At 43.1% G+C, this 11443-nt stretch overlaps 1 protein-coding gene across 1 annotated transcript; it reads right to left on the bottom strand.

Moving 5' to 3' along the window:
• Window positions 1-1935: 1935 nt before the first annotated feature.
• On the bottom strand, window positions 1936-6537 carry gja4 (gap junction protein alpha 4). The gene is made up of 2 exons (XM_084563901.1): window positions 6180-6537; window positions 1936-4137 (listed from the first exon to the last, which is right to left on the bottom strand). The coding sequence occupies exon 2, from the start codon at window positions 4126-4128 to the stop codon at window positions 2995-2997; it is 1134 nt and encodes a 377-aa protein (XP_084420027.1). The 5' UTR covers window positions 4129-4137; window positions 6180-6537; the 3' UTR covers window positions 1936-2994.
• Between the last annotated feature and the right edge of the window lie 4906 nt (window positions 6538-11443).

Consider the following 11443-nt stretch of genomic DNA (forward strand, 5'->3'; position numbering starts at 1 on the left):
TGTGCATGTGAGTTTTCTGTCTGCCTGTGAAGGGTGTTTCCTCGAGATACACAGGGATTTCATCAGAACAGCTGGTGGGAAGTATGACAGACCCAGACCAACTTTGGCCTAGAATGGCACATATTGTAGGCGAACCCTTTAAAGTCCCTCCAGAGGTTAGGCATAGTTCCTAAACATTGTCCAAAGGACAGCTGCCTCTGGGAATGACAGTCTTTTCTAAGACCTGCTGGAGCTGGTCAAACTGCTATACAGACTCAAAGCTTGTGTACATTGATGTGTGCGTGAGGCCATCTGTGTGTACACTCCCTCGCCAAACAGTAAGATTTCTTTGTGTGTGAACCGCTACATGCGGCTTCACCAACAGAATGAGGAAATGCATCAGCAGTCACTTCAACAATGTCAGGAAACACAGTCAGAATGGCATCTGATCCCAGGGGTGGTCTGTTTAACTATTAAGATTAACCTGTCTCACAGACACAGCTCTTCCCACATAGTGACTCCAACTCACTTTATTTTCACAGTTTTACACAAACAAATGTCTCCATTGTTAAGCTTTCATTCATGCTCTATAGACACTTCCTGAGAATGGGAGAACATTTTATTAATGCCCTATTGTCCGTATAATCAAAGCATCACTTTCACCTATACTGTCTGAAGGCTTAAAATGTCTCTAGCTGGCACGGAGTGACAGCAAATAACCTGCACTGTCTGTTGTTTTCATCCTCCAGGTTTATATTTGCTTCACTGAACAGGAGGTGAGAGTTTAGTCTGCGAAAAGAACAGAGCAGGGCGTGGAGCTTCTCCCGCTTGATGGACTATAAGGAAGATGGATGCAAGAGGGAGCTCCACCGTTCTGTTGCTGGCTCCGGTTGGCAGCAGAGCGCCGACACGGGTCGCCCTTCTCAATCTGTTCCGTGACCCCCTGGCTTTTACTGAAAGCACGGACGCGAACAATCACATGGGCGCACGCAAGCGAATGCGGACTGAGATAACAAGACCGCACTGGAATACCAGCCAAGTTCTAGCAAACAGGCGTTGAGCTGGGCTGCCTAGGCAGGCTGTTTGGATTGTTTTCTCAGCATTATCTGCCAGCTTATACCTGACACGTGCTGCAGTAAAGACACATTCCACTCCGAGGACTGACGCAAAGCATTTCCATTATTGTTAAATTATTAAGATGTTTGTCAGCTGCTTCTTTCGGTTCTTGTATGACCTCACACAAGGTTCAAGCTCTTTCGCAGTATGAGAGCTTGTCTCTCTTAGGTTTCCCGTTAACCCTCTTTCCTGCCATAGATAACTGCTTATCGTCATGGAGACAGTTCGGTAAAATTGCTGGAAATGAAAAGTGTGTGGCCGGGCCCAGCAGACACATTTCCGAAAAGACATATTGCTACATTCTTTGAGAGCCTGGGCGAGCACCTTTGTCGAAGTTCTGGATTTTATCAATTGCTCTCCATGAAAACAACGGTAACAGTCCAGACTCTCCAGGGGATATTAAATCGGGCCAGCACAAAGTGCTGCTCCAAATCGTATAAACTTTTACTGGCATATAAGTGCTGCCCTTCTTCGCGGTGCTACATATTTGAAAACAGACATTAAATCAAAGTTAGTTCCCTCACTTTTTTCCCCTTGGGAGCTTATGTGCATAATAATACCGCGGAAGATTCATCCACTTCTCCACTCCTCTGTCCTTCCTATTATTTATTCTATTACGTTTCCCTCAAGTGATTCGGTTCCTCTGCATCGCAACAGTATTGGGAGAGCAAAAAGAGTGTGTTTGGACACAGACATACTTTGACCATGCAGAAAATCTCATCCTCGATGCAGAAAGGAAAGGCATCAAGTACAAAAGAGATCAAGTTGAGTGGCGTTGCTGTGTAGAACATGACAAATAATGCAGTAGTTCTCAGACTTGTACACATTTGCATTATACCATAAATTGGCACTGTTGTCATCGATTCATTTAATTTTTATTTGTTCTCAAAAAATAAATATTCTCAGTGGCAGTTTTTGGCAAAATACCTTAATCATTAAATACAGTTATCACATAATTAGACATTTCCTCTCATTGAATTAGTACATTTCTGTACCGCTTTTCAGTCCATTCAATGTGCAATCACTGATGCGTCTTTTGCGTTCTTTCCCTAGCACACTAAAAGGTTGTGTTTTCAAACTGGATGCTTGTCTCTGCATTATTCAGCGGCTTCTGTGCGCAGTGCTCCTCTCTCTCTCTCTCTCTCTCTCTCTCTCTCTCTCCCTCCACTCTATTCATAGTTTAAATACTATGGTTTCTGGCAATCATAAGTCGTGTTCATTTCCATCGGTTTGGCTCTCCTTCGCCTCCTCCTTCAACTTCAGTGGTGAAAAACTCACTGGGTGAAAGGGGAAAAGCACATTGTGTGTGTGCATGCATGCGTGCCTGCATCCATGCAGCCATTATCCTCCTGGGAGCAGAGCGGTATCCAGAGACCAGTACATTCCACAGTGCGGACAGAGCCACTGGGAGAGTAAGGGGAGTTCAAACAACTCCAGGGGTTACAGTGCAAATCTCAGGGGAATACACTTAAATCTGGCTCTGCGTCGCTCCCTCGCAGAAACCCTCACACATTCACCCCTCCGTAGACCTCCCTCCCAAATTGCAGTGTGTTTTTTCCACTCCCACACTCAGCTCTGAAAGCCATTAAACCTCACATGAAGGCATCTTATGACTTTAATCTTTTCTCATTGTGGAGTCTCATTTTCTTTGCCTCGGGGAGTGTTCTCAAAATGTTTCATTTTGAATAGGTCCATTTATCTGGTAAATCTCTGTTTGAATGTCTGTCTGCCTCTGAGCCACTGGGTTCACAGTGCAGCAGTTGTTCTCCTTGATTTTTCCCCCCAGTTGAGCTCTCTCCGTGCACTCCTGATAGTCAAGTGTCATGTGCAGGATAGTATTTATAAAAAGACAACATTGCTTTCATAGACATAGACAACATATTATACTCCCTGACTGCGTCATACATAATGTTTTTGTTTTGAGTGTCCTTTATGGGCTGCATGAGTATTTTTCCCAGTGTGGTGTGCGTGTTTCTTATAATAAACTCTAGGTGAATGTGTCATCCTCATAGCTCCCATGCAGTTCACATAACTGGGAAGCATGTCACTTCCATCCTCTCCAGTTCCCCAATTCACCTCCACTGCCATATCCTGGAAGCTCTCACAAGGGTTTTGATGGCGCGCAGGCTCACCCTGCATGGGCGTACTGATCTGGCTCCCTGCTTCGTAAACCGGCAACGCCTCCGCTTGGAGTTCCGGAGCCTCTTGTCGGGCTGGTACCTGCTTGGGCCGAGGGAGGTAGTCTTCATCCTGGGTACGGTAACGTTTCTCCAGCCGATGGGAGATGGCGAGCTGGAGTAGATGGAGGAGCTCAATAAGGTTGAGGAGTACGGAGATGGCCGCGATCACCTGAGTGTAGATGGTGAAGATGGTCTTCTCCGTGGGTCGAGAGACAAAGCAGTCCACTGTATGAGGACAAGGGAACCCCGTGCACTCAAACTTCGCTGCGATGAAGAAGCCATCATAAAGAAACCAGAGGCCAACAATAAAGCCAACTTCTAGGAGGACTTTTATCAGTATGCTGAGGGCATACGCACCCAGCAGCCTGCCTTTCAGTTTGGGAGCATCAAAAGGAGGCTTGTCCATTTTTCTACCTTTTCCGCCACTCTTTTCTTTCTCCTTCTCCTCAGCATTGTCTTTATCATCCCTTTCTCTCTTAGTTTCGTCTTGCTTACTCTCACCACCGCCGTCTTCTGCCTGCCCCCCATCCTCCTCCTTTTTCTTCCCAGCTCTTATAGCCACATATCCGAAGTAGAAGATGGTCGGCGTGGACACAAAGATGACTTGGAGGACAAAGTAGCGGAAGTGGGATATGGGGAAGGCTCTGTCGTAGCAGACAGCGGTGCAGCCAGGCTGGCGGGTGTTGCAGACGAAGTCGGCCTGCTCGTCATCCCAGGCAGATTCAGCGGCAGTCCCCAGGACCAGGATGCGAAAAAGGAAGAGTACGGTAAGCCAGATGCGGCCAATCGCTGTTGAAAACTCCTGACCCTCCTCCAGCAAGTGCTCCAAGAAGGACCAGTCAGCTCTGGACATCCTCTGCTCCTAGGAGGGAACAGCGTAAGGGATAAATGGTCAGATGGGGAAGAATTAGAGAATATTTATCAAAAGGTGCCCAAAAGCAAACCCATATTCAACCTAATGCTACACATTGACAAGACACTGAAACAACAAACTGGGCTGACTTCAGCTTTTCTCAGACGTGTTTGTTTACAAGTTCATTAAAAAAAAAGTTGACTACATTACAATGCCAACAAGCGTTTGAGCAACGCTTCAACTGTGTGCTTTGCCTCTGACATTGACGCTCATAACGTAACAAAAGAAAAATGCAATAATCAAGCAAAGAGGTCTCACTCCTTTCACTCCTTTTTTGAGATTTTAGAGTTTAAGCTAGTATTTGGGAATAGTCCTGCTCACCAAATCATTCTCAAACAGGCAATACATACATTTTCGTCCAACTATTTTTATTATGAAACCTCTTTCTAATGTCTAATGTATCAATCATTCTGCTTTAAATCACCTGTTTAGAGTCTTGTTCAGCCTCCTTAAGGTGTTAACTGCTGTATCAGGGGTTTGGTCCCCCTTTTCTACAGGGTACTTGTACTCATTTTACGGGTCATATAGTTTACCCACCTTCTCCTTTTGTGTTACATTGCTGAACAGATTGGCTCAAACCATTTAACACCTAATTCGTGCATTTTATTTCCATTACAAAGTCCTCTAGGGGCTTCATAAACTCACAACTGACATAAGAGACGTTAATCGTTTCTTTAAGCAACACATGAGCTAAGTTTCTCCAACATTTTTACCATAAAGACGCCTTTTTTTTTCTCTTTTGTGTACATGTGTATCTGGCCGTGGCCCCCTATTAGTTCTTCCATGAGCTCAAGCTGTTGTAGGTGGGCTCCAGCTCCTCATAAAAAAATGAAAACGAAAAAGAGCAAGGGCCCCGTACACCGAAATGAAACTAAAACAAAACCATATGGTGCTTAAGTTAGCATTTAATGGGAATGGAAATAGCGTACGGCGGAGTGAATGAGTCCACGAGAGGCCTCCCGCACGCGTCCCAGTTATACAATGTTAGGGATTTCATAAAAGTAGTGCCTTGAGTTACAGAGGGCGGATGCTGGAAATTGTTGGTGATAAATGTCACAGTCAGTGGCTTGTCGGGAAGCTGAGTGCACGCACGCACACACACACATCTGAATAAACATCCTGTACGGGGGAGTCGAGACGCGGCAGTGACACTTGTCCATTTGTTTGTACTATTAATGTTTTTCTGTTATTTCTTCCCCGTTGAGAAAAAAAACAACAACTCCCCGACAGTGAGAAAACAAACTTTTCTGACAGGATGAGACAAGACAATGGACGGTCAGGGATTCTGACCCACTGAACAGGCGCGGAAATGTTAAAGAATAACTAGACTTAACCTCTTTTGAGAGTATTGTTTTAAGGATCTCAAGAGAAACATACCACAAAAATATGATCCTAATGGTAAACGGTCGCTATATGAGATGGGGTAAGTAAAGGGGACGCTCGTTAGAGAAGCTTCTTTGGGACAGTGAGGTCCCTGGTTCAACCTGGTCTATGTCCTTGAGCAAGCACCTAAAACCTCCCAAACTGGTCCCTGAGCGCCTTGTATGGCAGCCTACTGCTCCGAGTGTGCCCCCAAATATCCTTGTACATGTCTAGATATGACAAATAAAGCTGATTTGATTAACGTATATCTACACTGGTTGACAATTTGTATATTCCATAGCCATATTTTCTATTCCACAGTCATATTATATTCCATTCCATTAAATTCAGTTCAATTCTGACTTCGATTTAGATTATACATCTTCTTTTTACTACTTTTTGAACACTTCATACTGAACAGAGCTAAAAACGAGAAATAATAATGAATAATAATGAAATAAAAGCACAAATTCATGACTGTAATTTCTGTTGAAAGACTTCTGTTATTTGATAAGTTGTACAGGGACTTTACCGTACAGGGACAGGGACAAGTTCTCACGAATTCACGATAAACTCACATAGACACATAGGAATAATCAGGTCCCCTCTCCTAGAGCAAGATTTCTTACCTTTCTCTCTCGTGAAGCGGCCTTTGTCTCCCTCCTGTCTCCCGGTGTCAGCACTCAGCGCACTTTTAATGTCACCTCCTCTCTTTCCCCTAGCGGACCGCACTGCCGCCCGAGTCGCTTTCCTTGCTTTAAAAAGAACCCATGTCATCGGAAAAAGTAGGGAGAACTTTCCCATGCCTGCCTGCCTGCTGCTGCTCAGCTGGCCCGTCCCTCAGGAACCTCGTCCAGGAAATGGGATGGATGAACACACGCACATACAGACAGAAAAAAAAAAAAAAAAAAGTTCGGGGTTCAGTGCGCTCGGACGTTCGGGTTTGACTCCATTTAAAGAGCGCCTGTTTGGATTAATTGCACGGGAATGCCGCAGCTTGCCTTGGTTACTTTAAGGTTAGAGCTGCAGAGGCTTGGAAAGAAAGAAGTAGAGGCATGAATGGACAATTGAAGGGCAGGAAAAAGTCTAAATGTCATTTTTTTTTTTTTTTTTCAATTGGTAAAAATATTTCCATTCACACAAATAACCATTAACAGACAATTTAAGATCACATTTTTGTACTTTAATTAAAGTGTATCCGGGCAAATCCGTTAAAAAAATAATAAAAAAGTTCAAAATCAAGACCAACATGGTTTGATCTACACTGCTGCCCATAAAGTTGGAATAATTCTGTTTTCAGACACATTCCTCTTTTTATTCCTATTCATACACATCAGTTACATGTATAGAAGAGATTGATCAACAAAGTTTGAAATGATATACGCAATCATTACATGAGAAGAAGTCAAAAATATTTTATTCCAACTCTTTAACGCCTTTAGGACTAATACACCCCCTTGCCAGTTTATTAGGTACACTTCAGCAAAATAATTAACCCAGTATGCACACAATCTTGTCCTCATGAAGGTTATGGTGTTCAGCATTTGTTTCAAATAACTGAGAGAGCTGTTCTTTGAACTGTGTTTTCCCGTTGGAGGTTGTGGTTTGCAGCACCACTGGGCTGCACTGCGTCGCACCGACACATGTTTCTGTTTTGCACAGCCAAATTAAAACCTCTGTGACGTTGTCTCACCATAAACTAAACATCATAACAGCCATGAAGGGGGATTAAGTGCAGGACTGTTACATTAGAACGCATTCACTAGTGTCCCTAATGTTTTGGCGAGTGGGTGGACATTGTTGTCCTCTCAGCTTCCACTCAGTCGGCCCCGAGACTTTTCAGATGGGTGATATCTGGGCTGATTGTCTGGCTGTAATTTTCCATTAAGCCACATAATGGCGCCACTCGGTCACGTTATTTCCAAGAAGCACATGACATTCCCTTAAGTGAAGCCCCACACACAAACCGTGAGCATTACAGTTTGCAAAACTGATCTGTTGACCTACCTACTTACTTGTATCACAAGACTCTATATGACTGTTCAAATCGTTCAGGTGACATATTTACATTTAGTCAGCTATAATTTTGAAGTGATGCTTTTATTCTTCTTTGGTTCTTGTGGTGTGTAAGTTCTTTTCAAAGTAAGATATTACATGGAAAACAACACATAGACAGAGGGTTTGTGTCTCTGTGTAATCCCTGTAATGGCCTGGTGACCTCTCATCCAATGTCGCTGCCTCTCATCCGGTGCAAGCCAGGATAGGCCCCAGCCCCCGCACGACCCTCAGTTGTAGATCGTAGATAAGTGGTTATATATAGATAATGGATGGAGGAAAGAAAAAAAATGAAAAAAAATACTAACAGTCTATGAAATAAGATAAAATGCTCTGTAGGAAGCTAGCCATACAGACAAAGACGTTAAAATGACCTTTGTCTAAGTGTATATTCTAGAAACTGGTCATTATGTGTTTAGTTTGGCTTTGAGCACACTGTGTTGGCAGCTCTTATGTAAGGATGAAGACAGTTTGTGTGTGCATGTTCTTGTTTTTATGAACTTGTGGGGAACTTGCAAAATACTAACGCTGTGGGGTCATGTTGTTCTTGTGAGGCCAGTTTTCTGATCCTCACACCCTTCTCAGTATAAAAACCTGTTAAGGCTTGGTTTTAGGGTAGAACTCATACATAGGTTGTTAAGATTAGAGTTAGGCACTTAGTTTAGAAGGTTAGGGTCAGGGTAGGGAGCTGGGGAATGCATTGATGTTGATGGAAAGCCCTTTCCGAGATAAAAACACAAGTTTCTGTGTGTTGCAAATCCCAGGCTTTACTGCCAACTTAAAAAAACACTTGTTATTTCCCTTTTATCTGAAGTACACGTAACACAAGATGAACTGCATCAGGAGCTCACCTTGTTTTTTAGGTTATTGTGAAGTCTAGGTCAGTCAGGACCCAGAACAGCAGGCTGGCAACATGCCCACAGGCTTTGATTACAGATGTGAGGCCATAGTGAACCTAAACTAGTCCAATATGCTGCTATGGTTCAGTCTCTTTTTCTCACAGTGGAAAAACAAATAGAAATAATCTAAAATCTTGACGTAATATACCGGGTTGAAAAATGCATGTTTGCGAAACAAGCCTTTCTCGCTTGGAATATGCAAACTGAGCATATAAGTAAAAGGCTGCTGGCAGCCTTGATTTCACATCTTAAATCAATTTTGGCACAAGCTATGCCGCACGCTGTTGTGAGCATTAAGCCCAATGGCCCTCTCCTGTCGCCCAGAAATTGAAACTGTGATTCATTGTGAATGAACGCTTTATTCGAATACGTTCACTGCATGATAACGCGAGTTCAAAACAGCTTTGCCGGTGATAATACCGCGCAGCATCGCATTCCGTAACCCAGTTTTCTGAGGCGGCGCTCAGTCAAATTAAAGTTTTTCCTGAGGAGACACCTCCTCTCGGTTGCTCCCAATCATCTCGGTGCCATCATTATGTGTCGATATGTAGATTACGAAAAGAGTTAGGAGGCTGGCTGCATCTACCCGGCCTGCTGCATGGAGCAGACTCTTAGAAATACCCTGATAAACTGACAGTGAATCATTGAGACAGATCAGCTTCTTGCTCTTTTCTTTGGTCATTACAACTGCAGATGAATGGCGAGGAGAGAAGTGGGGACAGCCGACAGAGAGTAATGGAACTGTGTCCATTCACAAATACCTTTGTCTGTTCGGTGTGTTCGTCCCTGCCGGAGCAGTTATCAATGAAACTAATTGCCAGCCTCGACTTCAATCAATTCCTCACTGCTGGACACATTTTTACCATTAACTATCGTATTTTAAGACTCATTCTGTGGTGAGCGTACATCAATGGATGTGGATGTGACGCATATATGAATATAAAACACAGCTTTATGGACTTTTTTTGTTTTCATCTGGTCAGACCTACAAAAACATACAGACAGGTGTGTGTTTTTGTAGGTTTAAATGAAACAACAGATTACCTGATCCATTTACTTGACAGATTTGATCCCTTTAGAAAAAAAAAAAAACACTGACAGCAAACAAATCATGCCCATGTTTTTTTCAACGTGAATAATGGAAGAAGTGTTAAATCACCACAACCTTGCTTTACTAAATGATTAACTACAAACATTGCCTGCAGAAAAACATGGTGCAACACTGTCCGACCAATCTTTCTGTACTTTCTGACATAATGTGGTTCTGCTGAGCTAAACATTGATTTTTAGAAAATACTGCGTCAAAAGCTATGATTATCTACAGTACACTTGCCGCTGGTCGGTCAGTCCTGCACTTTGGTATGGATTTTAAAATATCAACAATTAAACCATCAGATGGGCTGCCACTACATTTAGTGCATTCAGGGGTTCATCCTCTAAGAACCATGGGTACCCTTACCCATGGTTCTTAGAGAATGAATCTTTCAGACTTTGGTGATTCCCCAACATTTTTCATTATCTGGGGACCCCAAGGGATGAAGATCTGGAGAGCCCTTCAAGTGTTAGTATAATGGTATGAAAAAAATAGATTTTAAAATGTGTGTATTGACCTACTGCTGGGCAGCAGGGGTTCGCTGCTCAGATGCCTAGTCTGGTTAGAGCTAGTGATAGCTTTACCACAACAAACTATTTGTGGTATAGGGAATCTGGCTTAATAGCTGTTTAGGAAACCAGTTCAGGATGTAGTGTTAGAGAATTATTGGATTATTTGATCAGTAAAAAGTAGAACTACTGATCCTGATATATGCCTTGCTGTTGTTCTGAAGTCTAGCCTTTGGTAACACATGCAATTACAGTCATTTTTGAAGGTTTAAATTAACTTTAACAGTTTGACAGTGGGGGATGCAAAACAAATACCAAGGGTATCGTCCATCAGTAGAGCAGAGTAGAGTGTCTAATTATATGTTGGCTCATTTGTAACATCTGAACTAATTGTAATCTTATCAGTTTCTAATGTTGAACAAAGGTTTTAGAAAATTCATTGACCTCACAGTGATCAAAACAAGCTGCCAATCTCACATGATTTCCTGTCAGCTGCGGGGATGCCTCTTGCGCATGCTATTGCGAATGCCCGCCATTTTGCCTGCAAGTTGGCACAGCTGGGTTTTGTACAGATATTCATCTTAATGAGTCGGGTTTGGCACCTCACTTTGGCATCGCATTTTTACTTATGAGCAAATACCTGCACAACTAACAGTATTCCAATCAGCCACAGCATTACTTTGGGCTTAGTTGCAACTGTTAGCATACTAATATGCTAAAGTATGACAGTGAATTATATTGAGACTAGCATTTTGCTCAAATAACCACTGTGCTTATACACCGATCAGGCATGACATTAAAACCACTGACGGGAGAATTGAATAACATTGACCATCTTGTGAGGATACAATGATCTGCTTGGAAACTTTTGGACCTGGCATTTGTGGGATGTTACTGTTACTTAGACATGTACCACCAACCTAGACCAGACCAGGCACCCCCACCCCATAGCAATGAGAAGCCATCCCCAGCAGGATGCAGGCTGACAAAGGCACACACACAAATGGTCATAATGTCATGCCTGATCAGTGTATATGGCCTCACAGAGGCATCAGCATGGCTGCTCTCTTGTTTATCAACCCTTTAGTATGCAGTCAGCTCAGCTCACTGGCTCCTTCGATGACAAACTGCTTTCATCTTATCTATGAGGAACACATGTATGTTCGGCTTCAGACATGAGAGGACTGCATTTGCATCTATGTGCTTTCTTGTTTAAAATGAATTTGTATCAGGCCCCAAAATAGATTCAGCTGCGCCTCCCTAAAATTCCCTACGTCGCAGCTCTTCTGCATAAAGAAGTCTCAGCGGAACAGCCAAGTTCCTTTGACATGTAACGC

Source organism: Chelon labrosus (assembly GCF_963514085.1).
Source record: "Chelon labrosus genome assembly, chromosome: 16".
In the NCBI taxonomy this organism is placed as follows: Eukaryota; Metazoa; Chordata; class Actinopteri; order Mugiliformes; family Mugilidae; genus Chelon; species Chelon labrosus.